The 25,793-nt window shown below is 43.3% G+C and overlaps 1 protein-coding gene and 1 pseudogene across 2 annotated transcripts; one reads left to right on the top strand and one right to left on the bottom strand.

The window, feature by feature from the left end:
- Nucleotides 1–1,428: 1,428 nt before the first annotated feature.
- Naaa (N-acylethanolamine acid amidase) lies at nucleotides 1,429–24,159 on the bottom strand. 2 transcript variants are annotated; one of them, XM_020186169.2, is made up of 11 exons: nucleotides 23,772–24,159; nucleotides 23,218–23,382; nucleotides 19,889–20,015; nucleotides 16,974–17,064; nucleotides 13,985–14,061; nucleotides 10,500–10,672; nucleotides 10,305–10,367; nucleotides 9,525–9,591; nucleotides 9,082–9,110; nucleotides 4,282–4,394; nucleotides 1,429–2,220 (listed from the first exon to the last, which is right to left on the bottom strand). In XM_020186169.2, exons 1-10 carry the CDS (start codon nucleotides 23,987–23,989, stop codon nucleotides 4,319–4,321), a joined length of 1,086 nt encoding a protein of 361 aa, XP_020041758.2. In that variant the 5' UTR covers nucleotides 23,990–24,159; the 3' UTR covers nucleotides 1,429–2,220; nucleotides 4,282–4,318. The 2 variants fall into 2 exon arrangements, with proteins under 2 accessions (XP_020041758.2, XP_073898086.1); XM_074041985.1 differs by having other exon boundaries at nucleotides 4,317–4,394; nucleotides 23,772–24,024.
- On the top strand, nucleotides 20,674–20,817 carry LOC141411276 (small nucleolar RNA SNORA48; annotated as a pseudogene).
- Nucleotides 24,160–25,793: the final 1,634 nt, after the last annotated feature.

Here is a 25,793-nt window from a genome sequence, read left to right as displayed (position 1 = left end):
GTCCTGCTCCCAGCCCCACCTCATGCCTCAGGCCACCAGACTCACCCCTTGTAAGACAATTTGTAGCTTAAGGTTATAGTCCCAGGAACAGCAAAATGGGCATTACTGTGGTCTCTGAACTTCTCATTTAAAATTTTCTATACTTTTGGCCTCAGCATAAATTTTCCCTCCAAATATTAGCAGTAGTCGCCCCTTATATTCTGTAAAAGGAAAAAAAAGTGAACTGAGGTCCCCCATACAAATTTTCTTTCATCTCTGAGACCACCCAGCTTGGCTCCATAATTACTATCTAGATACTCAAACACTGGCCAATCTTTGTAAGCCACAGGATAAACATGGGGAAGGAGGACCAGAAAAACCCATTATCAATGACAAGACCCCCACCCCTACTGCTCCATCCCGCCCTAGCTTCTAAGCCACCCCAATATTCAGAACCTCCTAATGGGTGCTTCCCCCTTCAACAGGCAATGGTAGGAAGAGGGCGAGTCTATGTCCCCTTCCAGTTATCAGATCTAAGGGAGATTAAAAAACATCTGGACAGCTATACTGATGCCCCAGACCAATACATCCAAGCTTTATCTCTGTGATCCAAACCTTTGAATTGGCATGAAAGGATATTATGCTTCTACTAGACCACACTCTTTCCTCATTAGAAACGCAATGGGTAGAAATTCCTAGTCTCAAGGCAGTATGTGTCTGGCAAGAGTAACTTCTTTTGATATTCGATTTTAAAAGGGCACTGGATGATAGCAATTAAATAATGTTTATCCCACATGGTCCTAAAAGATACATGAATACTCTGGGCCACTGGTAGGTAGTAGCAAGGGGCATTTCTTCCTAGACATTCCAATCCCCCTCGTTGTTCTGGAACACTGAACAAGAACATATAACCAAAACTCCTTTGTTCATGCTTTTAACCTTTTCTGACTTCATCCTCAAACAAATTTCCTTTTTTTTTTGGTGGTATTGGGATTTGAACTTAGGGTTTCATGCTTGCTAGGCAGGTCTCCTACCACCTGAGCCCATTTTGCTGTGGTTATTCTGGAGATAGGGTCTCACTTTTTGCCCAGAACAACCTGGACTGCAATCCTATTTTATACTTCTTGCTATAGCCACCATGCCTGGCTTTCCCTCCACTGTTGACATGGGGGTCTCATGAACCTTTTTGCACCAGCTGGCCTGCAACCATGATGCTCCTGATCTCAGCCTCCCAAGTAACTGGAATGACAGGTGGGTGCCACTACAACCAGCTGTAAACAAATCTCTTTCTTTTACATGTGAAATAAAACATCAAATTCTACAAAGCAGAGTGTCCATGCCTTCAAATCTTAACACTTAAATGGCGTGACATCTGGGAGAACTGCATCCTGGACCACTATTCTGACTCCCTTGACTTCAGGGAAGAAGAAGTAGGAATACAACATTAAATATCTTAGCAAAATTTTTTTATTCTTCTTGCCAATCTCTCTTGACATTTAATTAACAAAATGATAAATAACAAGAAATGATCTTGGCTTCGTATCACTTTAAAAAAGCATTAAGAAAGTAGCTGTTTAGAAAAAAAGGAGGTCCACAGATTTTTTTCTTTAAAAAAATTAGAATCATAAAAAGTGAGAATCCTATCTCAAGAAAATATGTGATCAATATATGTCAGACTAACACACCTTCCAATAGCCTTTATTCAAACTAGAATTCTCTGTCTTTAGAAGAAACTTTTAAAAAATGTTTTCAGTGATAGGATAGAGCCCAGGGCCTCCCGTTGCCCTACTGGGCTTTTCCAGAAGTACTTCACAACTAACAGAAGTCTTGCCAGCTTACTTTTTTTTTTTTTTTTTTTTTTAAACTCTCTTAGTGCTAGGGATTGAACCCAGGACCTCATGAATGCTAGGCAAGAGCTCTACCACTTGTGCCTGCCAGCATAACTTCTTTAGTGGGTAAGCAGAGGTATGATAACAGAATCACAAGAAGCCAGGAAGAAAGGGGGAGGGTACAGCCTGATAATTACCCTTCAATCGTTTAAGCCAGGATATAAACTGCATGACAACACCTCTTACCCACTGCATCAAAACATCTCCACAGTGACCTTCCTGCCTCACTTCCCAGGGTTGGAAAGCTTAATGAGGAAGGAGCCTGTATTGTTTGTGAAATGACAAAATACTTTCACTTTGTCTTAGTTTTTGAAGTGCAGCTCTTCAAGAATTTCAGTCTTTAAAAAATCACCTGTAAGGAAAGAAAAAAATAAATGTATTTAATTTAAACAGTGGCTTTTAACATTCCCACATTAAACATCAAGTCAGGTTTACACAGTCCAGAAGATCTGTGTGTAATAGGGTGGGGCCCTATCAGAAGGTGCGGCCCGGAAGGTCTGAGTGAGGGACAGCAGGAAGGAGACCCCGCCTGCTCCTTCTGTCCTTCTCCTCACTGATGGGCTCATGGGTGCCCAAAATAAATTCTGCAAGTATCCTTTGCCTTTAGAATTTGTCATCTGGGGCTGCAAAGGCATTGGCCTCACATGTACTTATTCACAGATTTATTTATTTATTTATTTTTAATTGTTTTATTATTCATGTGTGCATACAAGGCTTGGGTCATTTCTCCCCCCCTGCCCCCACCCCTCCCTTACCACCCACTCCGCTCCCTCCCTCTCCCCCCAACCCCCTCAACGCCCAGCATAAACTATTTTGCCCTTATCTCTAATTTTGTTGAAGAGAGAGTATAAGCAATAATAGGAAGGAACAAGTGTTCCTGGTTGAGATAAGGATAACTATACAGGGAGCTGACTCACATTAATTTCCTGTACGTGTGTGTTACCTTCTAGGCTAATTCTTTTTGATCTAACCTTTTCTCTAGTTCCTGGTCCCCTTTTCCTATTGGCCTCAGTTGCTTTAAGGTATCTGCTTTAGTTTCTCTGCGTTAAGGGCAACAAATGCTAGCTAATTTTTTAGGTGTCTTACCTATCCTCACCCCTCCCTTGTGTGCTCTCGCTTTTATCATGTGCTTAAAGTCCAATCCCCTTGTTGTGTTTGCCCTTGATCTAATGTCCACATATGAGGGAGAACATACGATTTTTGGTCTTTTGGGCCAGGCTAACCCCACTCAGAATGCTGTTCTCCAATTCCATCCATTTACCAGCGAATGATAACATTTCATTCTTCTTCATGGCTGCATAAAATTCCATTGTGTATAGATACCACATTTTCTTAATCCATTCGTCAGTGGTAGGGCATCTTGGCTGTTTCCATAACTTGGCTATTGTTATTCATAGATTTATTACATGTACTTTTGACCAAGTGTGGCCCAATAAATAAATAAATAGCCAGGTGCAGTGATCACGCCTGGAATCACAGCTACTTGGAGATCGGGAGGATCACAGTCAAGGCCAGCTGGGGCAAAAACATGAGACCCTATCTAAAAAAATAACTAAAGCAAAAAAGGGCCGGGAGTGTGGGTCAACCAGTAGAGCACCTGCCTGGCAAGCACAAGGCCCTGAGTTCCAACCCCAAATCTCAAAAACAAAAATTTTTAAATTCTCAGGAGGGCATTACACATCTGTTACAGTAGATGTAGAGAAGCACCATATTATTGTCGGTTTTGTTTAAATCGTTGTGTGATCTGCTGAGTGTTTCCCTGTCCTTCATTTTGTGAAAATCTGCCTCCCAAAAAGAAAATGGTGCCCAAAACAAGGTAAAAGTGAAAGTGCTTAATTTAAACGATAAAGTGAAATTTTTAGATTTGTTGAAAGGCAGCATGTCTTTAGCAGAAGTTGGGCACCATTATGGGAAAAATGAATCAAGCATCTGCAGCACTCAAGATTAAAAGCGTAAAATAAGATCTTTTTGGTGAGCAGTATTACTGTGTGGTTTCAAGTAATGGATGCTTGGACCAACTGTATGTACAGTATAGATAAATTGGGAGTAATTTTAGAGTACTGAACGCTACGTATCCTGTGCATTAGTGTGTCTTCCTCAACAGTGGTCTCCTTGGAACCATATACCTGCAGATACCAAGGGGCCACTGTATTGTGAGCCTCCATGTATGGGAAGAGATAATACTTGCCCTGAGAACAGGGGATTTTAAGGGGGAAAGGGCATAGATGAAGATTTCAGTTTCATACAAACAATTTAAAATAAACTACCCATTAATGATGATCATATGCCAAATGCTTGTCAGACAATATTCTGTACATTTTAAGGAGGCTACCACTTTCCAAGCCAAATTCCAGCCCCCTGCACCCCAGCCCTGCCCAAACAACAACAACCTGAACAACAATCTCGGGCAAACCTTTCATGCACAGGTGAATTCATTCTTCTGCTTACTTTCAGCTCAGGTTTCGGATCCTAGTCATGTACTTGTCTGGGCTGGCTGCACTCATTACGGTAGTATAAATCGTGTAGCTGAAAAGAATGAGATGGATTTTTACATCTGCATCATCCCCCCCCTTAGTGTTCCAAAGAGGAAAGGGGAAATATCAAGGCCTTCCCTAACACTTGGGATCTAAGACAAGAATACAAATAGAGGCCCATATATGTCAGAATGTGTAAAATGACAAATCAAGAGGTCAAAATATTCTTTCCTTCTATTTTGACAACACTATGGAAGACTAAGTTGGAATTTAAAATTCTGACTCCTCAAAGCTCCATGCTGTGTCAGTGAGTGAAAGCCAGCCATTGGCCCTCAAGCCAGCTGTGTCCTATCCCACAAGGAGCTTCCTTGTACATAAGTCAAACCTCAGCCTTCTCATCTAAGCTGTATCCATACCCCCTCAGCAGACAGCCCCCTCACAGTCCCCATCAAGACAGGGTGTCCACAATGGCTGTTCATTACCATCAGGGGACACCGTTCAGGGAAGAGGACCACACAGACCCTAGAAATGGGCTTGGAGTTGTTCAGGCTGAGAATCCTAGGGTCCTGAACACTTGTACCAGTCACTGTGTGGGCATAAACCCCTGGCACAGTGGACTCCTTGTATGAAGAGAGGATCATGACTAGAAAAAGACCAGAATGTAGCCTCAAAATCTCAGGGATTAAGGGAGATGCCCCCCCTTACCCAGATCCAAGGCTGAAAAATGCAACGTCATTTATTCTACACTCTGCATAGGAAGACACCTAATCATGAGCTTATGTGTACACACACACTTTTTCCCCTTCACTCCCTTCTCTATCACTGGTCTTAGAAACCAGCATCTGGAGCTGTTCAGACACAGGCAAACTTCCAGGCCCTGAGCCCCCAGCTGAATCACACATCCAGCTGAATACAGCACTATGAACACCTAAACAGCTATCAACAGCTAACAAACTTTCTTCAATAGTACCTCAGCTGTTTGCTTGCTTTAGTCTACTCTCAATCACTGTTTTAACTTTTTCTCATCTGGCAGGATGGACTTCTATTCCCATTGGTGTGTACAGCACAAGGAAACAGCAGAAAGCCAACTGTGTAAATTCAGACTTGGTTCTACTAAGCTCACATACCCAATAACCTTGAGGTTGATCATTACTTATAAAGGGCCTGAGAATCTGAGATCTGTGTTTCCTGGGGCTCAGTGGTGACTGTCATGAAATGCAGGTCCTGTTGGGTTTTCAACTATACCATAGAGAAAAAGAATGCTACCTAATAAACTGTTTATAACTTCTAACAATTTTATTTTGACAAAATATTTCAGAAGCCACCTAAATACTCATAGCCACTAATTCAGTAATTGTACTTCTGGGAATTCAGTCAGGGAAATAACTGAATGTACAAATATATGTTTCATAGTTTTAATGGAGGAAAAACTAACAAGTAGCTAGGCGCCAATGGCTCACATTTGTAATTCTAGCTGTCGGGAGACAGAGATCAGAAGGATCACAGTTCAAAGCCAGACCAAACAAACAGTTCAAGAGACCACATATGGAAAATATGCAACACAAAAAAGGGCTGGCAGGGTGACTCAAGTGGTAGAGCACCTGCCTAGCCAGAATGAGGCCCTGAGTTCAAACTCCAGTACCACAAAACAAAAACAAACCTAACAAGTGAAGAATGCTTAATCATAATTTGCCATTATGAAGCTATTTAAAATTGTGACGGCTATTCAGAGCATAGAAAATGTTTTGTTTTATTAAAATAAATATAACTTTCATAAAATGAATTTAAAAAAATAGTCAGTATATAATCACTTCAAAACTGTAAGAACAGAAAGATAGTTTTAAGCCCCTATTTATTATGTATTTATTTTTATATGGCTGTATCTGTGATGCTGGGAGCTGGACCATGCTAGGCAGGTGCTCTACCACTAAGGTAACCCCCAACCCTAACCTCAATTCCCCCATGTACTAGGGATTGAGCCAAGGGGGCCTCATGCATCTATAACTTGAGCTATGCCTCCAGCCCTTTTGTTTTTATCTTATTTTTGAGAAGGGTCTTGGTATTTTTGCCTCTACCTTGAGAGTAGCTGGGATTACAGATATGCCTCACCATACTTGGCCTTGATCTCTATATTTAAAATGAGTATTAAAAGACCAAACTTGTGCTTCACTAGGAGGAATACATTTAACAGTGTGTTGAAGTTGGTTCCTATAGGCTAGTAAGAGTCAAAAAATATCAGTAAATTTGTGAGCCAATCTTAAGTTTGAAATCAGCCATGGTGGAAGTATAGGTTACGTATCACTATTCCAAAACTCCAAAATCTAAAAGGCTCCAAAATCTAAACTTTTTGAGTGTTGGGTCAGCATTCAAAATCTCTTTGGATTTCAGATTTTCAGATTAAAGATGCTCAATAGGAAAAGTCTAGGCAAATATTCCAAAATCCAAAAACTCTAGAATCTAAAATACTTGTGGTTCCAAGCATGTTGGGTAAGGGATACTCCAACTTGTGTTTATAACATGGAAATCAACAAATGCAAATCAGGAAGTTGTTTTCCTTCTTCCCCCAAAGAGCCAGTTTACTACAGACCACTGAGTGTGATTTGTAACCCGAATAGCACATTTGTTCTTAAGACTATTCATTTTAAAACTATTTTTGTGTTCTTACAGTTTTAATTATGCAAGTGATGACCATGTTTTTAAAAATTAGTTTTATAACAGTTTCTTTTTAACAAAACAGCATTTTCTAGGCCTTGAATAGTTCTTATAATTTTAAATGGTGGTAGAATACTAATTTGTTTTCTGTATTTGACTGTTAGAATACTGGCAGGCTGGTGGAGTAGCTCAAGTGGTACAGCACCTGCCTAGCAAGCTCAAGGCCCTGAGTTCAAACCCCAATAACACAAAAAAGAAAAAAAGAATATTGTTTGTAGGTAGCCGGTGGCTTGTACCTGTAATCCTAACTACTCAGGAGGTAGAGATTAGGAGGATCAAGGTTTAAGAGCAGCTCACACAAAAAGTTCATCTCAACAGAGAAGGCTGGGTGCCTGTCATTTCAGCTACTGTGGGAAGCTGACTGGCCTGCACAAATATTGAGACCCTACCTCCAAAATAGGTGGCAGAGCACTTGTCTAGCAAGCACAAGGCCCTAAATTCAAACCCTACTACCACCAAAAGCAAAATATTGTTTGTGAAATAAAAAATTTAACTGTTACTCCTTTCATTAGACCATACTTAAAGAAAAAAACTTTCAGGGAGAAGGGCTAAGAAAGAGTAACACAGGGGCTGGAGGTGTGGCTCAGTGGTAGGCAGACTGCTTGCCTAGCAAGCGCAAGGTCCTGAGTTCAACCCCCAGACTGCTGACAACAACAAAAGAGTAATATAAACGTACATTATGTGCAAAGTGTAAATATCCCAATGAGGGCATCAGGGTGTGAAGCCCTCGGTTTCATCCTCAGCATTGGGAAAAAAAAAGAAAGAAAAATGAGGAAAAAAGAAAAAGTTTCAAATAAGATATTTTGGAGATATATTCCTATTATGGTGCCAAGTGAAAAAAAAATATGCCAGTTTGGAAAATGTCATTATACTCAAGAATCTTAAGGCACCCAGACACACTTATTCCAGATGACACCAGGAAAAACACTATTTCATGTAAAATAGGATCATTTCAGGGCTGGCGGTGTGGCTTAAGTGGTAGAGCACCCACCGAGCAAGCACAAGGCCCCAAGTTCAGACCTCAGTACTGCCAAAACCCAAAAAGGATCATTTCAAAGGAAAAATCGACTGGGTATTAGAACCTAAAAAAAACACGTTTAGGTCTCATTTGTCTTTTTAGGTTTTATTAGGCTATTTCTTGAAGAATGCTAGTTTGATACTCATGCCGTAGAGAAAGCAGAGATAAGAAAGTAGGAAATGCTGGATTTGGGAGTTTACTAAAACAAAGGAAGGAAATAAACTCTGTTTTTGCTTCTTCTATTTTAGAAATTAAACCCTATCACACTAAGCATAAGAAGGTGTCTATACTGCCAAGGAGCTAGTTTTCAGTGTGGATAAGCCAGTGAGTCCCATTCTCAAGGCCACTTCTAGAGTGGGTGATGAGGAGGAATCACTGTCTACTCAGCTTTGCTGAAAGGTGGCGGTGAGTCTCCAGAATTTACTGCACAGCTTTGGTGGCAGCTGCCTCTCAAGTTGAACTAAAAGTTTCCTGCAGTGTGGGTCCAGAGCTTCAGGAAAAGTGTATGGGTAAAATCCCAGGCTCCATGCCGGAGAAACCATGCCACAGAATGGTATTATCAAGAGTACAGGCTAAAGATAGAAATGCTAACTTACTGAATTGTCTGTGGAAGTAGGAACAGCACAGGGGCAGGTATGGAAACTCCGTGGGAAGATAAAGGAAAGCCGAAGGTGTCCAAAGCTGAGTACTAACAGAGAGCTCATGAACCCATGATGGTGTTGATCACTGTGAGGCAGCTATCAGGCTGAGGCTCTTCTCCTTTCAGTCACTCCATTCCCCTTACCTTTGGTTTTCTTCATGAATGTCTCACCTAACTGGAGATATATTTGTTTATCTCTGTCCTCTCCCCTCTCCCTCACTAGTACATTGGTACCAGAAGACTTGGTTTTGTTCACTGCAATATCCACAGCACTGCATACCTGGAACAGGGGCCCTCATCCTGGTGATGTGTAGGTGAGGGCACCTTCTGGGGCGACAAATGAACAGATGTTCTTAACATGTCACTTACTTGTTATAAACTGGAACCACCGATAAAACCTGCATTGGAAAAATATTACAAGAATTTTAAAAGGTAGAAGAAATACATGTAGAATATCTTTTGGAAGAATATAAACACTTAACATTTCAGTGTATCTGGGAGTGACAGGTACAGACCTTTTAATTTTTGCTCTTTTTCTTTTAGACAATGACCATATATTACAACTATGTTTATTTCTTTTAAATATGAAGGAAAACTTAGGTGAATATTGGCACTTTAATCTGTACAGAAACAAGTTTGGAATATGTTATTTGACTTTAAAAAATGTTTTCAACTGGATAGAACTTTTACTGCAATGTTTTGTTTGAGTTTGGAGAATTTTTCTTTGTCACTATTAAGGAAGAAACACATACACAACAACAACAAAGACAACAAACATCTTGGGTAAGGTGGACATAGGTGATACCAGTTACCTGGAAAAGCGTATCCAGGCTGAGGTTTGCTTGCCCTGTGGCGTTTAGGGCTTTGATGGCAGGTGTTCTGTAAGGACAATGGTCAAAGGTCACTAGGCATTGCAGGAAACCCCGAATCCCATCAGCTGTCATTTGGGAGGCTCCATACAAGTCCTAGTCTCATTATCTACCTTTCTTCAATAGATTCTGGCTCCCAGGCATGACTGCTGCTTTGGCTAGGTCTCATCAGGTGGGATTCATTCTATAGCTGGGCCTCTTGGCCCCATGTGCTCCAGGAAGCTGGGACAGTTGTGCAGGACTAAATCGTTGCCACTGAATATGTGGGCAGTAAAGCCAAGCCAGGTATACAGCTACCTGCTCTTTGGAGACACACTGACTAGAAGAATTTTCAGTTAGAAGGGACAATGAAAGCCCTGCATTGGTTTATCTACTTAAAGGGAATGTTTTACTTCCAAAAAAAATCTTACTTTTGAATCTGACCCTCTCATTTTATTACAAGTAGGTGAGGAGAGGCCCTCTCATAGTGAGGTCACATAGTGAGTCACTACCTGTGGGATCCAGGGCTCCTGACTGCTACCACCACCAGCTACCAGGAGGCCCTCCCTACTACCTCCTCCACACACCGCATTTCCTACCCCAGTCAAGGCAGTAGTGAGGGGACCAGGTGCACTTTCTGGAAGGGGACAGCACTGTAGGTCTCTCCAGTCCTCATGGTAGCAAGGGGGACATTCTCCTGACCACAAGAAAACAATGCAAATCAGAAAGTACAAAGAAGCCTACCTTCGGTCATCTCTCTTAGGTGCTGGCTTCCAATGGTCATAATTTGTCTCAACTCGGAACCACCTACAACAGAACACATCATCTTGTCTTAGCCAAGGTCATTCAGGACCTAACTATGGAGGAGATGTTTACAAAATAAAAATATCTCTAGTTTCACCAAATTAAAAAAAAAAGATTTGATTCAATTCTACTTACGCTCCATTCAAAGGATCTAGAGGCCAAATGTCTGCTGGGCCACCTCTGTTTCTGGTGATGACCACTCCCTCCCGGGGGGATGTACCACCAACGATGTAATAAACATCAGCAATGAGGGGAGTCTTGGCCAATTTGAATACAGCTGCTTCAAAGTTTTCTGCCTCACTCAGGGTCTGAGCAAAAAGACAAACCAACACTGACAACAGCACCCCACACAATGGTCCACACAGAATAACAGACAAATGGTCCAGAGCACATTCTCCTGGAATATTAATTCTGGGCTACAGCCTTGAGTGGCTCCGGCCTTATCCTCTAGTCAACAAGGCTCCTGACAGCGAGGAGCCTCCCCTCCCTGTCTTCAGGAACAGGGAGCCAACAACAGCAGGAATTTCTCCTGAAAGGATAGAACTGTGGACAAGTCCTAGCCTTGGTTCACCAAGCCTGGGCTGGGTCCTTTCTAGGTGGAGCACCTTCACAAGGACTCTCTTGTTTCTCCATTTAGTTTTTTCTTTCTACAGGTATTTCTTTCTTTCTCTTTCTTTCCTGTTTTCTTTTTTGACAGTACTGGGGATTGAACCCAGGGCCTTGTGCGCACTCTACCACAGAAGCCATGTCCCCAGTCCCTTTTGCTTTTTTAGTTTGTTTTTCAAATAGGGTCTCCAGCTAACTTTCCCCGGGCTTGCCTCCTATCTCTGCCTCGCAAGAAGCTGAGATTATAGGCCTCCTCCACCATGCCTGGCTCGCCACAGGTTTTCTCAAATATTGGTGTGTGCTTGGCACTGTGCTAGAGTGAGGCTAGAGCAGTAAATATGACTGACCTGGTTCTTGTTCTTCTCAGACCTCCAAGGGAGACAGAAAAGTTAGCAGCAATGGTGACACAGTAATTAACAGGTGCTGTAAGTGTTATCATTGGTGGTTATGAAAGTCATAGCAGGGACAGTAGAGGCTGCATACCAGGGAAGTTCTATAAGGGCTAAGTCGGAAGGGACAAAAAGTTAGATTATGAAAGCAGTGGCTTCAGGATGATGAGTGGGAGCTGGGCAGAGAGTTCTGGCTCCACGGATTCAACTGGCAAAGGCTTGGGATGAAAGAGTGCATGCATGCTACATTAGAGCGGGGAGCTTAACTGGTGTCTTGACTGCCTGAGGGTCCGTGAAGACTTCCAAAGATCTGTGGCACTGACAAATCCTCAGCTTTCATCTGTGCTCCTTCCCCATGTTAATCTATCTACTCAAGAACACGCTGCAGAAGGGGCCTGCCTGTCACACCGCCACTGTCACAATGTCTTCTACCACTTCCAGAGAGAAGCACACTTTATGCTCACACCATCCTCTTAAGGCACACTATCAAGGGTGGGGTGGGGATAGCGTCACTCAAAATATTGGTGTCTGCAAAGGCTCCTTCATTCAGCATATAAATCACTCAACCCCTGGCAGAGATTTGTGACTTTTCCCTGCCTTACCCTATCATTAGGGTATTTTGACTTGAGTTGGTTTGTTCCAAACTCAGCAAAATTACAAAGCGAAGCAATAGGAATGATGGCATACCTGTTTAATTATGTTTCCTATCCCATTGCTCAACCTCCATTAAAGAATTAGTTGCCTATAACAGAGTTCTGTGAGAATAAAGCACATCATATCAATAAAGAATCTTGAAGACGCAGTGACAAAGTCAGGTAGGTGGGGACTTAATCTGTCTCAGGAGATGAAGCAAATAGGAGTGACTGCTCACTGGCATGGACTTCCTTTTAGAGAAATGAAAATGTGTAAAACTGACTGTGGTAATGACTGCACAACTCCGTCAATACACTAAAAACCAGTGAGTTGTACACTCTAAGCGAATTATGTGGCATATGAATGATTCCTCAATTAAATATACATATCTACATTATGACCCAGCAATTCTGCTCTTAGGTGATTACCCTAAGGGCAGAACACACATGTTCATAAGGATACTTAAGGATTTCCACAGCAGTCTTATTCATAATAGCCTCAAACTGGAAACATTCCAATGTCTATCAAGAGGAAAATGGATAATCCATGGCATATTCATACAACTGAGTATTCCTCAGGAACAAAAAAAGAAATGGGTCTTGGAGTGTGGCTCGGTGGTAGAGCACCTGCTTAGCATGTAAGGCCCTGGGTTAGAGCTCCAGCAATGCTGAGGGAAAAAAAAGACAGGGCTGCAATATGAGATGCAAACAATATGGGTGAGTCTAGAACATAATTACGAGTGGAAGAAAAAAACCCACAATTAAACGATGTCATTTATATGAATTCTAAAATGGGCAAAATTTTATCATCTCTGATGATAGATGCCAATGATCTGGGGCACAGAAGTAGAAGGGGTGGGATGGGGCAGGGGTTTGGAATTGATTGGAAAGAAAAGCTAGGTAGGCCTGGAGGCACGGCTCAAGGGTTGCTAGAGAGGCACTCTACCACTTGGGCCATGCTTCCAGCTATTTTTGCTCTGGTTACTTTTGAGATAGCATCTCATGTTTATGCCCAAGCCAGCCTAGACCTCCATCCTACTATTTATGCTTCCTAAGTAGCTGGGATGATGTGTATATGCTCCACCCCAACCAGCTTTCATTTTTGAGAGGTCTCTTAAATTTTTTGTCCCTGATGGCCTCAAGCCTTGATTCTATCTATCTTCACCTCCTGCCTAGCAAACACAAGACCCTGAGTTCAAACCCCAGCGCTGCCAGAAAAAAATAAAAAAAGAAGAGGAAGAAAAGAAAAAAGAGAAAGAAGCACAAGGGAAACTTCCAGGGACCCAAAAATACTCTGTGTCTTGTTCAGTTGCTGGTAACATAGATGAATGGGTCCACGCAATTGTCAGGAACATCACACTGATCCCTTAAGATCTGTGCATTTCACTGTGCATGAATTACATGCAGAACTTTAAAAACATGATTATAGTATTTAGATTCCGGTGCATAGATTTAAATTAATGTTGTACTCTTGGCGGTACTAGAATTTAATCCAGGGCCTCCTACTTGCTAGGCAGGCGCTCTACCACTTGAGCCACTCTCTCAGCAATGCTGTACTTTTACCATTTATAATACACTATCTATTCTGCTGATGGAAAACTTTAGAGGTCATCTTAAGAACGTGTGATAGATGCATACATGTCAATGTCCTCAGGGAGTGCCCACTTGTAATTTGCCACTTCCCAACCCTTCCCTATTCCCTCTTCTTCCTTGAAAACACCCAGTCACCTCTGCACAAATCAAAGCTGAGTTCAATTCACACTGGACTCTTGTCCCTACTGCAAGAATGTATTAAAATCTGGCCTTGCTGCTTTAATAAGTATCTGGCTTTATTTATCTTTACCATTTATTATTGAAAGCTTTATATACATCTGGCAAACAGCTGCTTATTCTTCTCAGGACATTCTTACATCAAAAGCAATATGGCAACATGATCATTCTAGTTTAGGAGATGAAGTTGGGGTGAGGTGAGCCCCACAGTAGTTCTACTCACAGTGCGGAGAAGCCAGCTGATCGGAGAGTGTCCCTGAGAAAGGGCGGCGATCACATTTTCCCACCACCAGCCTTTATCTGCAGAGTTGGGGAGGAACCATAAGCTTATTGCCCAAGCACCACTAAAAACTCTAAGGCTAGCCAGGTGTGGTGGCTCACGCCTGTAATATTAGCTACGCAGGAGGCGAAATTGGGAGGATCAAGAGGCGTGCAGGGACAAGAAGTTCATGAGACCTTCTCTCAAACAATGAAAGCTGGGGGAGGTGAGGCATGCATGTCATCCCAGCTACTCAGGAAGCATAAATAGGTCTAGGCTGGCTTGGGCGTAAACATGAGATGCTATCTCAAAAGTAACCAGAGCAAAAATGGTGAGCAGTATGGCTCAAGTGTTAAGAATGCCTGCCTATCAAGCCTGAGGTCCTAAACTCAAATCCCAGAAAAATTGTTTTAAGACCAGGTGCAATGGCTTATGCTACTCAGGAGGTGAGACGATTAGGAGAATTGTAGTTGGAGGCCAAAAAGTGAGACCCCCATGTCAGCCAGTATACTAGACATGGTGGTGCACATCTGTCGTCTCAGCTACATGGGAGACTTTGGATTGCAGTCCATGTCAGAACAAGCAAAAACTCAACACCCTATCCAAAAAATAACCAAAGCAAAAAGGGCCTGGTTGTGGCTCAAGTGGTAGAGTGCCTGCCTAGTTCAAGACCCTAAATTCAAACCCTCATACTGCCAAAAAATAAGTTTTTTTCCCATATTATATATGCTGATGGAGTAAGGATGGTTGATGAAGAGTGATTTTAGTAGGATCAAGTTTTCAAAGATGAAGCTTGAATTTCATGACAACCGGATGTGTGAGTGTGAGTGTGTGTGTGTGTGTGTGTGTGTGTGTAAATACATACAATAAATACAGAGGTTCTTCTGGCATGCAAAAATATGCAGATTTCATTCAAATTTGGCAAGCTTTTGTTGTTGTTGTCACTGGTTTTTGAGACAGGGTCTCCTGTGTAGTCCAGGCTGGCTTCAAACTTGAGATTCTGTTGCTTCCTCTCCTGGATGCTGAGATTACAGACCTGCACCACCACGTCCAACTTCACTCAAGGTTTTTTTTGCAATACTTAAGTTTGAACTCGGGGCCTACACCTTGAGCCACTCCACCAGCCCTTATTGGTGAAGGGTCTTTTCGAGATAGGGTTTCTTGAACTATTTTCCAAGGCTGTCTTTGAACCTTGATCCTCCTGATCTCTACCTCCTGAGTAGCTAGGATTAAAGATGTGAGCCACTGGCACCTGGCTTTTCACTCAAGTTTTGAAAGCAGAATGTTTTGTACCTGTATACAATGGTAATTACACTAAAATAAGTCATTCTATTAATTATTCCAGGCAAAATTAAATTATACTCCTTTCAAGGGAAGCTGTTCAATAAACATTAGTAAGAATGGTACACCTTTACACACGGCTGTAATGCCTTTACGTTTGATTGTACTTCATTAAATTTGTATGTTACAGACTCAGCTCAGTTATTTTACTTATTATTTATTTATTCTGGTGGCCTTGGGGTTTGAACTCAGGGTCTCGTGATTGCTAGGCAGGTGCTCCACCACTTAAGCCACACCTCCAGCCCTTTACTCAGTTATTTTGAGCCACTGATATCTCAGGTTCTATGGATTAGTTTAACAATTTGAGTCACAAAAATATGGAATTAAAGCTGATCATTTTAAATAAATGTACATGTGTTTATGAAAATTTGTAAAACCCTTACACACTGTCACGCTGTGGTTTAGCACTGCTGGTTGAGACTCTGTCTTACGGCTGATATTTGAGGAAAGGCTGAGTAAACACAGTGGGATAAAGAGCTGAGCATGGTGGCCGGTAACCTGCTCTCAGCCTCGCCTTCCAGTTAAGCCTTACCTAGGCTAAGAGTAAACCTATCAGGGGCTGGGGGTGTGGCTCAGTGGTAGAGCCTTTGTCTTGCATGGGAGGCCCTGGATTTTATTCCCAGCAATGCAACAATTAATAAACAAATAAAAACAAACCAAAGTATACAAGAACACAACGTCAACCACCTTTCTCCTTTACTCAGTGGCAAGGCCCTGAGGACAGAGGCATGAGTTTGCCTAGCTCTGTGTTTCCCACATATTGTGGAACTGAACAATGTTAGCAAAACAGAGCAGGCCACACAGGGCCCAGGGCCCAGGAGATCAAGATGATGGCCAGCTGCCTTTCCCTTCCACTTGCTGTCATTTCATCTCATAGCCTCAGTTTCCTCCTCTGCACCCTAAATGGGGTTCCTAATAGCAGATCTACCTGTCTCACAGGACTGTTGAGAGTCTAACCAGAAAATGTGAGCGTACCACAATAAAGTGGTTGCAAGTGTTGCTTGTAGAACAGCATGGATACAACTTCCTAACAATCTTCTGACTCCATCTTAACCCAACACTATCCAACCTCTACAGAGAAGCCAAAGTGATAGTTAAAAACGTAAATCAGGCCAGGCTTGGTGGTATCCGCCTGCAATCCCAGCACTGCAGACAGAGGTTGAGGCAGGAGGATGGCAAGTTGAATATATAGCTTCCATTATGTTTAAAATCCTGTGCAAAGCCACGATGAGGCTTTGCACAGTGATGAGAATTTGCACAGTGGCACAGTCTCCTCTCCTCCTCTGATGTCACTACCCCTTTATTCCATCCTGTAAGCATACTGACCTTGTTTCATTTCTGGAGTCCAGCAAGCATTCTCCTACTTATCATAAGACCTCAGGAATGGAATGGTCCTCCCCATCCTCTGCAGAGCTGACTCAGGGATCCCACGGGCTGGGCTTTCCCTGACCCTTGACCTGTAGAAATTCACACCCAGCCCCACCCTACCTCCTGCACTCTCGACTGTCTTCTCCCTCACCACATACTCTGTTCCTATTCTGTTGTGTGAAAGGAAGGGTGTGGAGAGAACCAAGCAGGGACATGGTTAAAAAGGTTCAGGAGTTTGGATTACCTCGCTCATCGCCAGAAATTGTAAACTTGTGCGGACTCTGCCCGGTCCACAGTCCTACATAGCCGATGAAAGTGGTCCCTGTGAACTCGACCTAAAGTCAAGAGAGAAGACAGCATGTTTCCATTCTGATAAAACACACGGCGACATCACATGCTTTCTCCTGCAACTATCTGGGTATTTTTTCTTGTACGTTCCAACACAATAGAAAGAACCTCTGCAACAGCATTCTGGAACAGGGCTCTCAACCTTGAGGCCCATGGACAGAACTGAGTGGTGTGAATTGGACTGAAGAAGAGGCACACCTTTATTCTCACTGACCTCTGACTGACATGGAACTGCTTCTCTGATGGCACAGAAGCCATGCAGTAATAGTGGCACCTGTGATTCTGTCCACAGTAGAAACTGCAGGTATTTTCGCATGCATGATGGTAGTCGCAGATAACTAGAAATCCCACCTCCCACAGTTGTCACTACTTGAAATCATGGTAGTTATGAGATGCATTGCTAAGTTGTACCATTTAATGTGTTAAAAAGTCTAATATTAAGGCCAGGCTCCAGTGGCTCCTGCCTATAACCCTAGTTACTTGGGAGGCTGAGATGGGGAAGATCGTGGTTCCAGGCCAGCCCAGAAAAAACATTAGCGAGATGCCATATCAAGGAACAGCTGAGCATGGTGGCATGCGCCTGTCATCCCAGTGATGGCAGAAGTGTAAAGATAGGAGGATCTCGGTCCAGGTCAGCCTGGGCAAAAAGTGAGACCCTACTTCCTAAATAACCAGAGCAAAAAGGGCTGGAAGCATGGCTCAAGCTCAAAGCCCTGAGTTCAAACCCAAGTACTTAAAAAGAAAAAAAGTATAATATTGAAGTAACTGTATTCGAACACAACTGAGTTTCTTTGTAATCCTGTGTATTTTATGTATTTACAAACATTATTCACCAAAAGGGTTCAAGCACAAAGAGGTGTCATCACAGAAGTAGCAAAAGGGTCGGAATTTAAAACTTTGTGTGTGTGTGTGTGTGTGTGTGTGGTTCTGGGGCTTGAACTCAGAGCCTACACCTTGAGCCACTCCATCAACCCTTTTTGGAAAGGGTTGTTTTGAGATAGGTTCTCTCAAACTATTTTCCTGGGCTGGCTTCACACTGCAATTCTCCTGATCTTTGCCTCCTGAGTAACTAGAATTACAGGTGTGAACCACTGGCGCCCAGCTGACTTTAAAACTTTCTGACTTAATTATCAGAGATAAATATCGCATATTTCACAACCTTTGTGACACTAAGGGAAACAAGTGGGAATGCTCACTGATAATCATCACATTTACATTTTAAGTTTTTAAAGTCATTGCGTGTATTTTTTTTTTTTTTTGCAGTACTGGGCTGCTTATAGGTTCAAGCAAGATCCTATGTAGAAAAATACTTCAAAAATTCTGAGCACTAGACTGTGGTTCTTAATTTAGCAAAAGAATTTATTGATGTGAGTCCTCTGCAAAAGGATAATACCCAAGTGTAAGCTTACTAATCGCCTGAGCACCGAGAGGGAAGCCACCCCAACAGACTTTCTCCTGGGAGCACCAGAAAAGACAGGAACGAATGAAGCAGCAGTCACTGGAGCAAGTTTTAGAACACTTGAGAGAGCCCATTTTTATTGCATTTTTTCCTTTGTGTATTTATAAGAACACTTTCTCATTATAGAATAATGGAGAAAAGTGTAAAGAAGTAAACGGATTATCCCACAATGCAGTAATAACTTAACATTTTAGATTTCCTTCAAGAATTTATTAGGCACTTACAATATCACTGTTACCACTTAAGATTGTTTTTGAAGTAAATGTTCAGCTAGATATCAATAATATGCTTTGTGTAGTCAATGAACAGTGATTAATGCTGTCTTTCTAGAAGTTTTAACAATCATGTGACAACAATAAATATTACATTCTAGTCTGGGTGGGAGGACAGTACTGGAATGTGAACTCAGGGCCTCCCATTTGCTAGGCAGGTGTTCTACCATTTGAGCCACGCCCCCAAACTTCTTCTGCTTTAGTTATTTTTTGGATAGAGTCTTGCATTTTTGTGTAAAGTCATCTAAGGACCACGATTCACCTACTTATACCTCCTGCCATAGCTGGAATTGTAGATGTAAACCACCATAACCAGCTTGTTAGTTGAGATGGGGGTCTTGCTAACTTTTCTTGCAGGCTAGCTTTAAACTACGATCCTCCCAGTCTCCCCCTCTTGGATAGCTCAGAATCTATATTCCTAGCACCACCGTGCTTTTAAAGAGACCATGCTAAAAACAAAATAACCTAAATGTAATTTTTTGAAGATCATACACAAGAGAGTGTTTGTATAGATCACACCTGTAGAGTGAAGGCCCATTTTTTATTTGGCCATTGTTTATCAAGCACATACCACATGTTTTATATAGATGACTTCATCTAACTTTAATAGCTACTTCAATAAAGTAGTTATTGACTCTCTGAGCTGTAGGCTACAAAACAGGTACAAGTAACTCTTCAGGTTCACAAGGGAAGTAACAGAAGCAGGATTCAAATCCAGGACTGCCAGCCCCTAGAGCTGGGGGTCCTTGTCACTGCAATACTTGGCCCTCCCTATTCCTGAAGCAGCCTGAACAAGGGTGGGCAAACAGAAGAAGCTGCTTCAGCATCACATATGACAGCATTATCACACCTAGAGAATGTCCTAAGGTCACTCTGTAAGTTCATGCTCAGTGACAACATATATCTCTTCTTTCTGTGGGCACAACTGATGTAACCCTCTCCTGGTTTTGTCGTTCCCAGGAGGTTGATGGTTTTCTATCTTACAGTGTCAATGCACTGAAGTTAGCAGACCATCCAAATGACTGGAACTGTGGGCCAGAAAGGTTTTTGGATATTTTATCTTATCCCACATGACCATACCTGCCCATTCCTTAAAAACTGCACATCCACTGTCAGTCTGCGTAAGACATTTCCAAAAGGATAGTCCAGATTCCGACCGTGATAAATGTGGCCTCTGGAGTCCTGAGCCACAATACTGGTGCAGAAGCTGAGAGAAGGGAAAGGACCAATGTAGTGAATGAGACAAGGAGGACAAGCCTTCAACGTAACAACTTTTCCTCCTTGCAAGTGACATATATGCTATCATTCCTATGGATTCTTGAATATGGATACATAACGCAAGCTGAAAAACACAACTGAACCCAATTCCTGTGTTCACTCAGTGTTACTAGACCTGTCCCTGGGCACACACGGATGTCATCACAAACACATCTAATGAGAACTTTACCTTGAACAACATCCTGAGAGAAACAGACCCATGCTGGGCCCAGCTAGACCTCTGAACTCTGCTCTTTCCTCTGCTTGGCTGTATGTACTCTACTAACATAGTATTCAAAGCTAGCTCAAGTTCGCCTCTCCATACTGTGAATTTTTACAGCAAGTACAATGGCATTAAGCCATTCAGTTTCCACAATTGTTTCATTTATCCACTTGGGGAAATAGCCAGCTTGTTATCGGCTGACACTGCCTGTCCCTCCCAAAGATGTAAGAGAAAAGGCTCTAAGAGAAAAGATGTAAGAGCCAGGCACCTGGGGCTCACACCTTTAATTTTAGCTACTTGGAAGGCAGCGATCAGAAGGAACGAGGTTCAAAGCCAGCCCTGGGCAAGTAGTTTGTGAGACCCTATCTCAAAAATACCCAAAGTAACCCCCTGGCAATGAGCAAAGAGACACCTCATTGGTGGTGTTGCTCTTTTATCAGTCAGGGGCAGAGCAGATGACAGTCCTTTGTTTGTCCTAGCTTGATGCTTGGGTCAGTGGCCAAAGCTGTTTCATGCCTAGGGCACATTTAAAAAAGAAAGAAAGAAAGAAAGAAAAAAACCCAACATAAAACAAGTCTGAAGGAGTGGCTCAAGTAGTAGGGCACCTGTCTAGTAAGCATGAGGACCTGAGTTCAAACCCCAGTATCACAAAAAAAAAAAAAAAACTCTCTGGGGAAGGTTTGTTAAAACATCTCAATATCCATATCCACTGAAAAGATCTAATGTTATGTGAATAATCCAGTATCTTCACACAAATAAAACTGACAGGACTGATTCTTCTTCCTTCTTCTTCCTCTTCCTTTCTCCTTTTCTTTTGGCAGTGTCCTCTATATTACTCTATATTATTAGTTTCCTTCCTCCCTGCTTCCCTTCCTTCCTTTCAGTGGTACTGGGGTTTGAATTTGCAAGTGCTCTATCACTTGAGCTACCCTCCTAGCCCTTTTTTAGTTTATTGTTCAAATAGGGTCTCATGCTTTTGCCTGAGGCCAGCCCTGGACTGTGATTCTCCTACCTCTGCCTCCCTAGTAGCCGGGATTAGAGGCATGTCCACCATACCTGACTCCCTGATTTTCTATAAGATTAAATGATACTTTTATAATTAGGGGAAAAAAAACAAGCATTACATAATTTTTTGGTTTGTTTAAAGAAGAAAGGTTGGTCAGGTTTTAATTCCTTTCAAGGTTTCTGATCTTAACTTCAAAGGGTTCAAGTCAGGGAGGGGACAGATAAAATATGGGAACTGGCTAATGCAGTTTGCAGAATCTCTCTCAAGGTGATTTTTCAGAATTGGCAAGACAACCATCATTCCCATCATGCCAAGTACTTCAGCAGGATGTAGCACACAAGCACAGTTGGGACAAGTAAGATGGGCTCTGCCTTGGGAGAGGCACTGCAAGGCTCTGGAGACTTGTGGGCTTTTGGTAGCAACCTTAGCACTCATTAGCCACTACACTGCCAGCAAGTTGCCCTCTCTGAGGTTTGGTTTCCACATCACAAAACAGAAAATACCATTTTCCCAGGAGGCTGTGTCCATGAAGGGCCTGGGACCAAGCAGGCTCATAAAGGATAGCTATGTCATCCCGATTCAAACATTCAAAAGGCCTTACTTCAGGAAACAAGAACAGAGTATTTCCAACCGCCCCTTATTTTTTTTTTTGAGATAGGATAGGGTCTTCCTACATAGCCCAGGCATGTTTCAAACTCAAATTCCTGCCTCAGTCTCTTGAGTGCTGGCATGCAACACCATGCCCACACAACATTTCCTTTGCTAATGCTGATTCAATCTGATGGTGCTTTTTTGCTATTAGGCAATTGAATACCTTAATCTGAGATCCAAAAGTGAGCAGTTCTAGGGTTTGAACTCAGGGCCTCAGACTTGCTAGGCAGGCACTCTATCACTTGATCCACTCCACCAGCTCTTTTTGTGCTGGGTTTTTGGAGACAGGGTCTTGTGAACTATTTGCCCAGGCTGGCTTCCAACCACCATCCTCCTGATCTCTGACTCCTGAGTAGCAAGGATTATGCCACTGGTGCCCAGAAAAAAGTGAGAATTTTTTTCTAGAACTTTTGCTTTAATCTGTTTACATAGCATGACTCCAAAAAAAAAAAAAAACAGTGAAAATAATCAGTGGGTTTTCACTGAAAAAGCTCCATGTCAAAATAGTTGGAGGTAGGAGAAGAGATGGTAAAATTAACTTAGTTCAGTTGAAAAGCACTTTAAAGTAGCAGGCTCACATTGTCTGTGTCTGAAGGCATTTCCTTGAGGAGGAAGGAAGTCACAGTGCTTCTAAGTGTTATGGAAGATGCTAGTTTGGTTTTAACAGCCCAAGACCTGTTTTCCTCTGAAGCTATCACTAGCTACAAGGTGTTACTGCACCAGGTGCCAAATGAAGAGTATTAAAGGCAGAAAGCAAGTAAAACCTGTCTTAATTCCAGGACCTGGTGCTAAGTCCATGAACTCTGCCTGCACTTTGCCTGAGATCAGCCACATCTCTCACACTGCTTCCAGTTTTGCTTTTAGTGTTACTTTTTAACTGTAGTCTTATTAGATACAGCAATGCTTCCTGTCACCCAAACCCTGGCAGGAATAGACTCTGAAACACCAGTCAGAATCACCAGATAAAACTTCCTGGAAAAAAGTACATTTTGAACAGTTTTGGAAGTGGGATGATGCTACCTGGCTTGCGGAAGAGAGAAAACAGAGTTTCAGGTAGGGGCAAAAGTCAGTGTTTCGTGGAAGAAGCTGCTTTCCTTCTAGCAGCTCAGATCTGCTGCTCAGATTTTCTTCCAGAGGCAGGGAGGAATGTGGTCAGCTCAGTCACTACTTGTTTTTATCTCACTGAGAACATGTCCCCTCCCACAGTAATATGACAGAAGTCCCTAGCAAGGCGCAGGTTAATCCGTGCTAGCATTAGCACCGGGCACTCACGCGGAGGACTCGTAGGCCAGGTTGACCAGGAGACCCTCTGCCAGGCTGAGGTTCAGGAAGTCGCACATGCCGCGGATCTCGTCCGTGAAGGGCTGGGGCAGGAAGCTCTCCAGTTCCCCGATCACCTTTCCCATCAACGCGAGTACCCATTTGGGGACTCTGTCGCTGGAAACGAAAAGGCATGAGGTGTTTTAGCTGCTGGGAGGACGCAGGGTGCTAGGGTGCGTGGACAAGGGGAGCAGGTGAGTGACCAATGTCTAGGTTCTCCCGAGGACTACCAACCCGTGGGGGGTCCAAGAGGGAAAAGGGAAACTGAGAAAGGAGGGCGAGTGAGGCTGGGCCCCAACGGGGAGACTCGAGGGGCCCGGGGACCTGCGAGGATGGCTTGGGTTGCGTCCCTTACTCCCGGGTGACAGCTTCGCGCCACGCTGACCCGGAACGGCTCGGAACGGGCGTGCCATCGGAGACACCCAACTTGCAATCCGAACCCCGGCCGCCCCAGCCCGCAAGCCGGGTCCCCAGCCCGCAGGCCGGGTCCCCGCGCCCGCGCTCACCCGATGACCTGCGCCACCGCGGCGCGCACCAGGTCCGGGTCGTAGTGCCGCAGCACCGGCAGCCAGCGCAGCTCGGGGGCCGCGTCCAGGCTCACGTTGAAGAGCCGCGGCGCCGGGGGCGACACGGACGACAGCCCGGGCCCAGCCAGCAGCAGCAGGAGCAGCAGCAGCGGCGGCGGCGCCAGCGCCTGGCGCGTTCCCCGACCCGCCGCCCGCATGGCTCGGCCTCCGCTGCCACCGCTGCACGGTTGCTGCAGCTGCGAGTGCGGGGAAAGAAGTAACAGGCGCCGGGGGCGTGGCCTGAGATAGCCACGCCCCAAAGGCTCGTACCCATCCAGCCTCCTAGCCCCGCCCTCGGTCCTGTGTGGACGCGCCTCACTGCACAGGCACTAAATGCCCAACGACCCCCTCGCCGCCCAAGAGTGTAAACTGGTTGGGGTGGGGATTAAGATTTTGAGTACAGAAAAGCCACTGGGGAAAAAAAATCCTAATCCACATTGTCCCTCCCCAGCTACATCTCTTTTACTCATTTTTTAGTTCTTCAAAGGTTTATTTGGATTTTGTAAGGGGCAGGAAAGTTTTGCCTATTAAATACTCACTTCCCAGCTTTTCTTTAAAAAGCTAAAAAACCCTTTTGTTTTACCTTGTTTTTAGCTAGTTTTTGCAGATAATATCACATTTAACCATGGAAACAAGTCAAAATAGGTTCTACTGACTCATCCCATTTTACTAATGAGGACTATGGGTGAGGTGAGGCGCTCTGCCTGAGATGATACGGCTTTGAGCCTCCTCTGCGTTGCTCCAAGTCAGGCTGACTTCCAAACTCACCTTCATAATCTCCAACCTGAAGTTTCCTCATCTCCTCTTTGTCTGGCCAAAATCTGGGAGCCAAAACACTTGTAAGTCAGGAAGATCATCAGAGTAGAGCCAGAACAGCTGTGGTTAGCACAGCTGTCTATGTGAAATACAGTAAGCGTGGACAGGAAACTTGGAAAATTATTTTTTTTCAGGGATCCCCCTCCCCTGCAATAGAATACACCATTACTACCTCTGATTTGTCCTATTTTGATGGCTTACTTGCTACCGGGCTCAAGTTCCTTTTGTTGTCTCTGTTTCTTGTTTCCTTGTTTCAAAGCAGAATGCCCAACATAGACTCTAACTGCAAAAGATGAGCTAGTGCTTAAGTTCAAACAGGACACAAGATTCTTCTAGTTTATTTTTAAATTTTTCTTATTGTTGTGCTGGGGGCACACTGTGGCATTTACAAAAGTTTATACAATATATCAAATATATCATACTTGAATTCAACCATTCTCCTTTATCCCCCTCCTCCCCCCATTCCTGAAATAGTTTCAACAGGTACCATTTCTCCATTTACATCTTCTAGTTTAAATAAATACACACAACTCAGGTCCTCTGAGCATCTGCAATTTAAATCTGTAAAGGGGAACTTCCAGGCCTCTGGACCCCCAATCATGCCATGATTCCTCCCCAGTAAATCAATGCATGCAATCTGGGTGCTAATGGTCAACTGTGACCACCAAGACCCCCTTTTTGAGAGGCTTCCTCAATCCCAGACACAATCTGGCTAGAACAAAGACCACAGGAAGTTCTCAAATGTCACTAACACTTTCATATTCCATATGATTTTCTTGGTTCCCATGGGCTGGTTTCAAGCCTCTGTTCTAGCTTCTTCTAGGTCTTTCCAGTCTTAATTTGCTCATTTGCAAAGCTTGAGTAACAGCAGTTACCTGTGTAAGCAAAGTGCAGTGAAGATTTGCCAGTGGAGCAAACAGATTATCTGAGTTCAAAGAGGTGTGCTTGCATTTTTTTTTTAAGTCATTTCCAGGCACTTTAAGACTGTTATTTAAAAAGATTAAAGATTAGGGGCTAGGGATGTAAATCAGAGGTATAGCACTTGCCTAGATGCACAAGGCTCTGGGTTCAACCCCCAGCACTGCAAAGAAAAATAAATTTAATAACAGGCTGGGTGCAGTGGTACTTGCCTTTGTCCCAGGTACT

This window comes from Castor canadensis, chromosome 9 (assembly GCF_047511655.1).
Source record: "Castor canadensis chromosome 9, mCasCan1.hap1v2, whole genome shotgun sequence".
NCBI classification, from domain to species: domain Eukaryota; kingdom Metazoa; phylum Chordata; class Mammalia; order Rodentia; family Castoridae; genus Castor; species Castor canadensis.
Note: the sequence above shows the minus strand (reverse complement) of the source record. Positions and strands in the feature narration are given on the sequence as shown.

Bases quoted from the DNA above. Each gene is read 5' to 3' on its own strand.
- Naaa (XM_020186169.2), bottom strand. From the start codon at position 23,989: ATGCGGGCGGCGGGTCGGGGAACGCGCCAGGCGCTGGCGCCGCCGCCG. The intron at 14,062-16,973 runs GTAATCCAAACT...CCAACTCTGCAG, and splicing joins AATTTCTGGCGATGAGCGAG to ATAAAGGCTGGTGGTGGGAA. The intron at 10,368-10,499 runs GTAAGTAGAATT...GTTCTGTTGTAG, and splicing joins CTAGATCCTTTGAATGGAGC to GTGGTTCCGAGTTGAGACAA.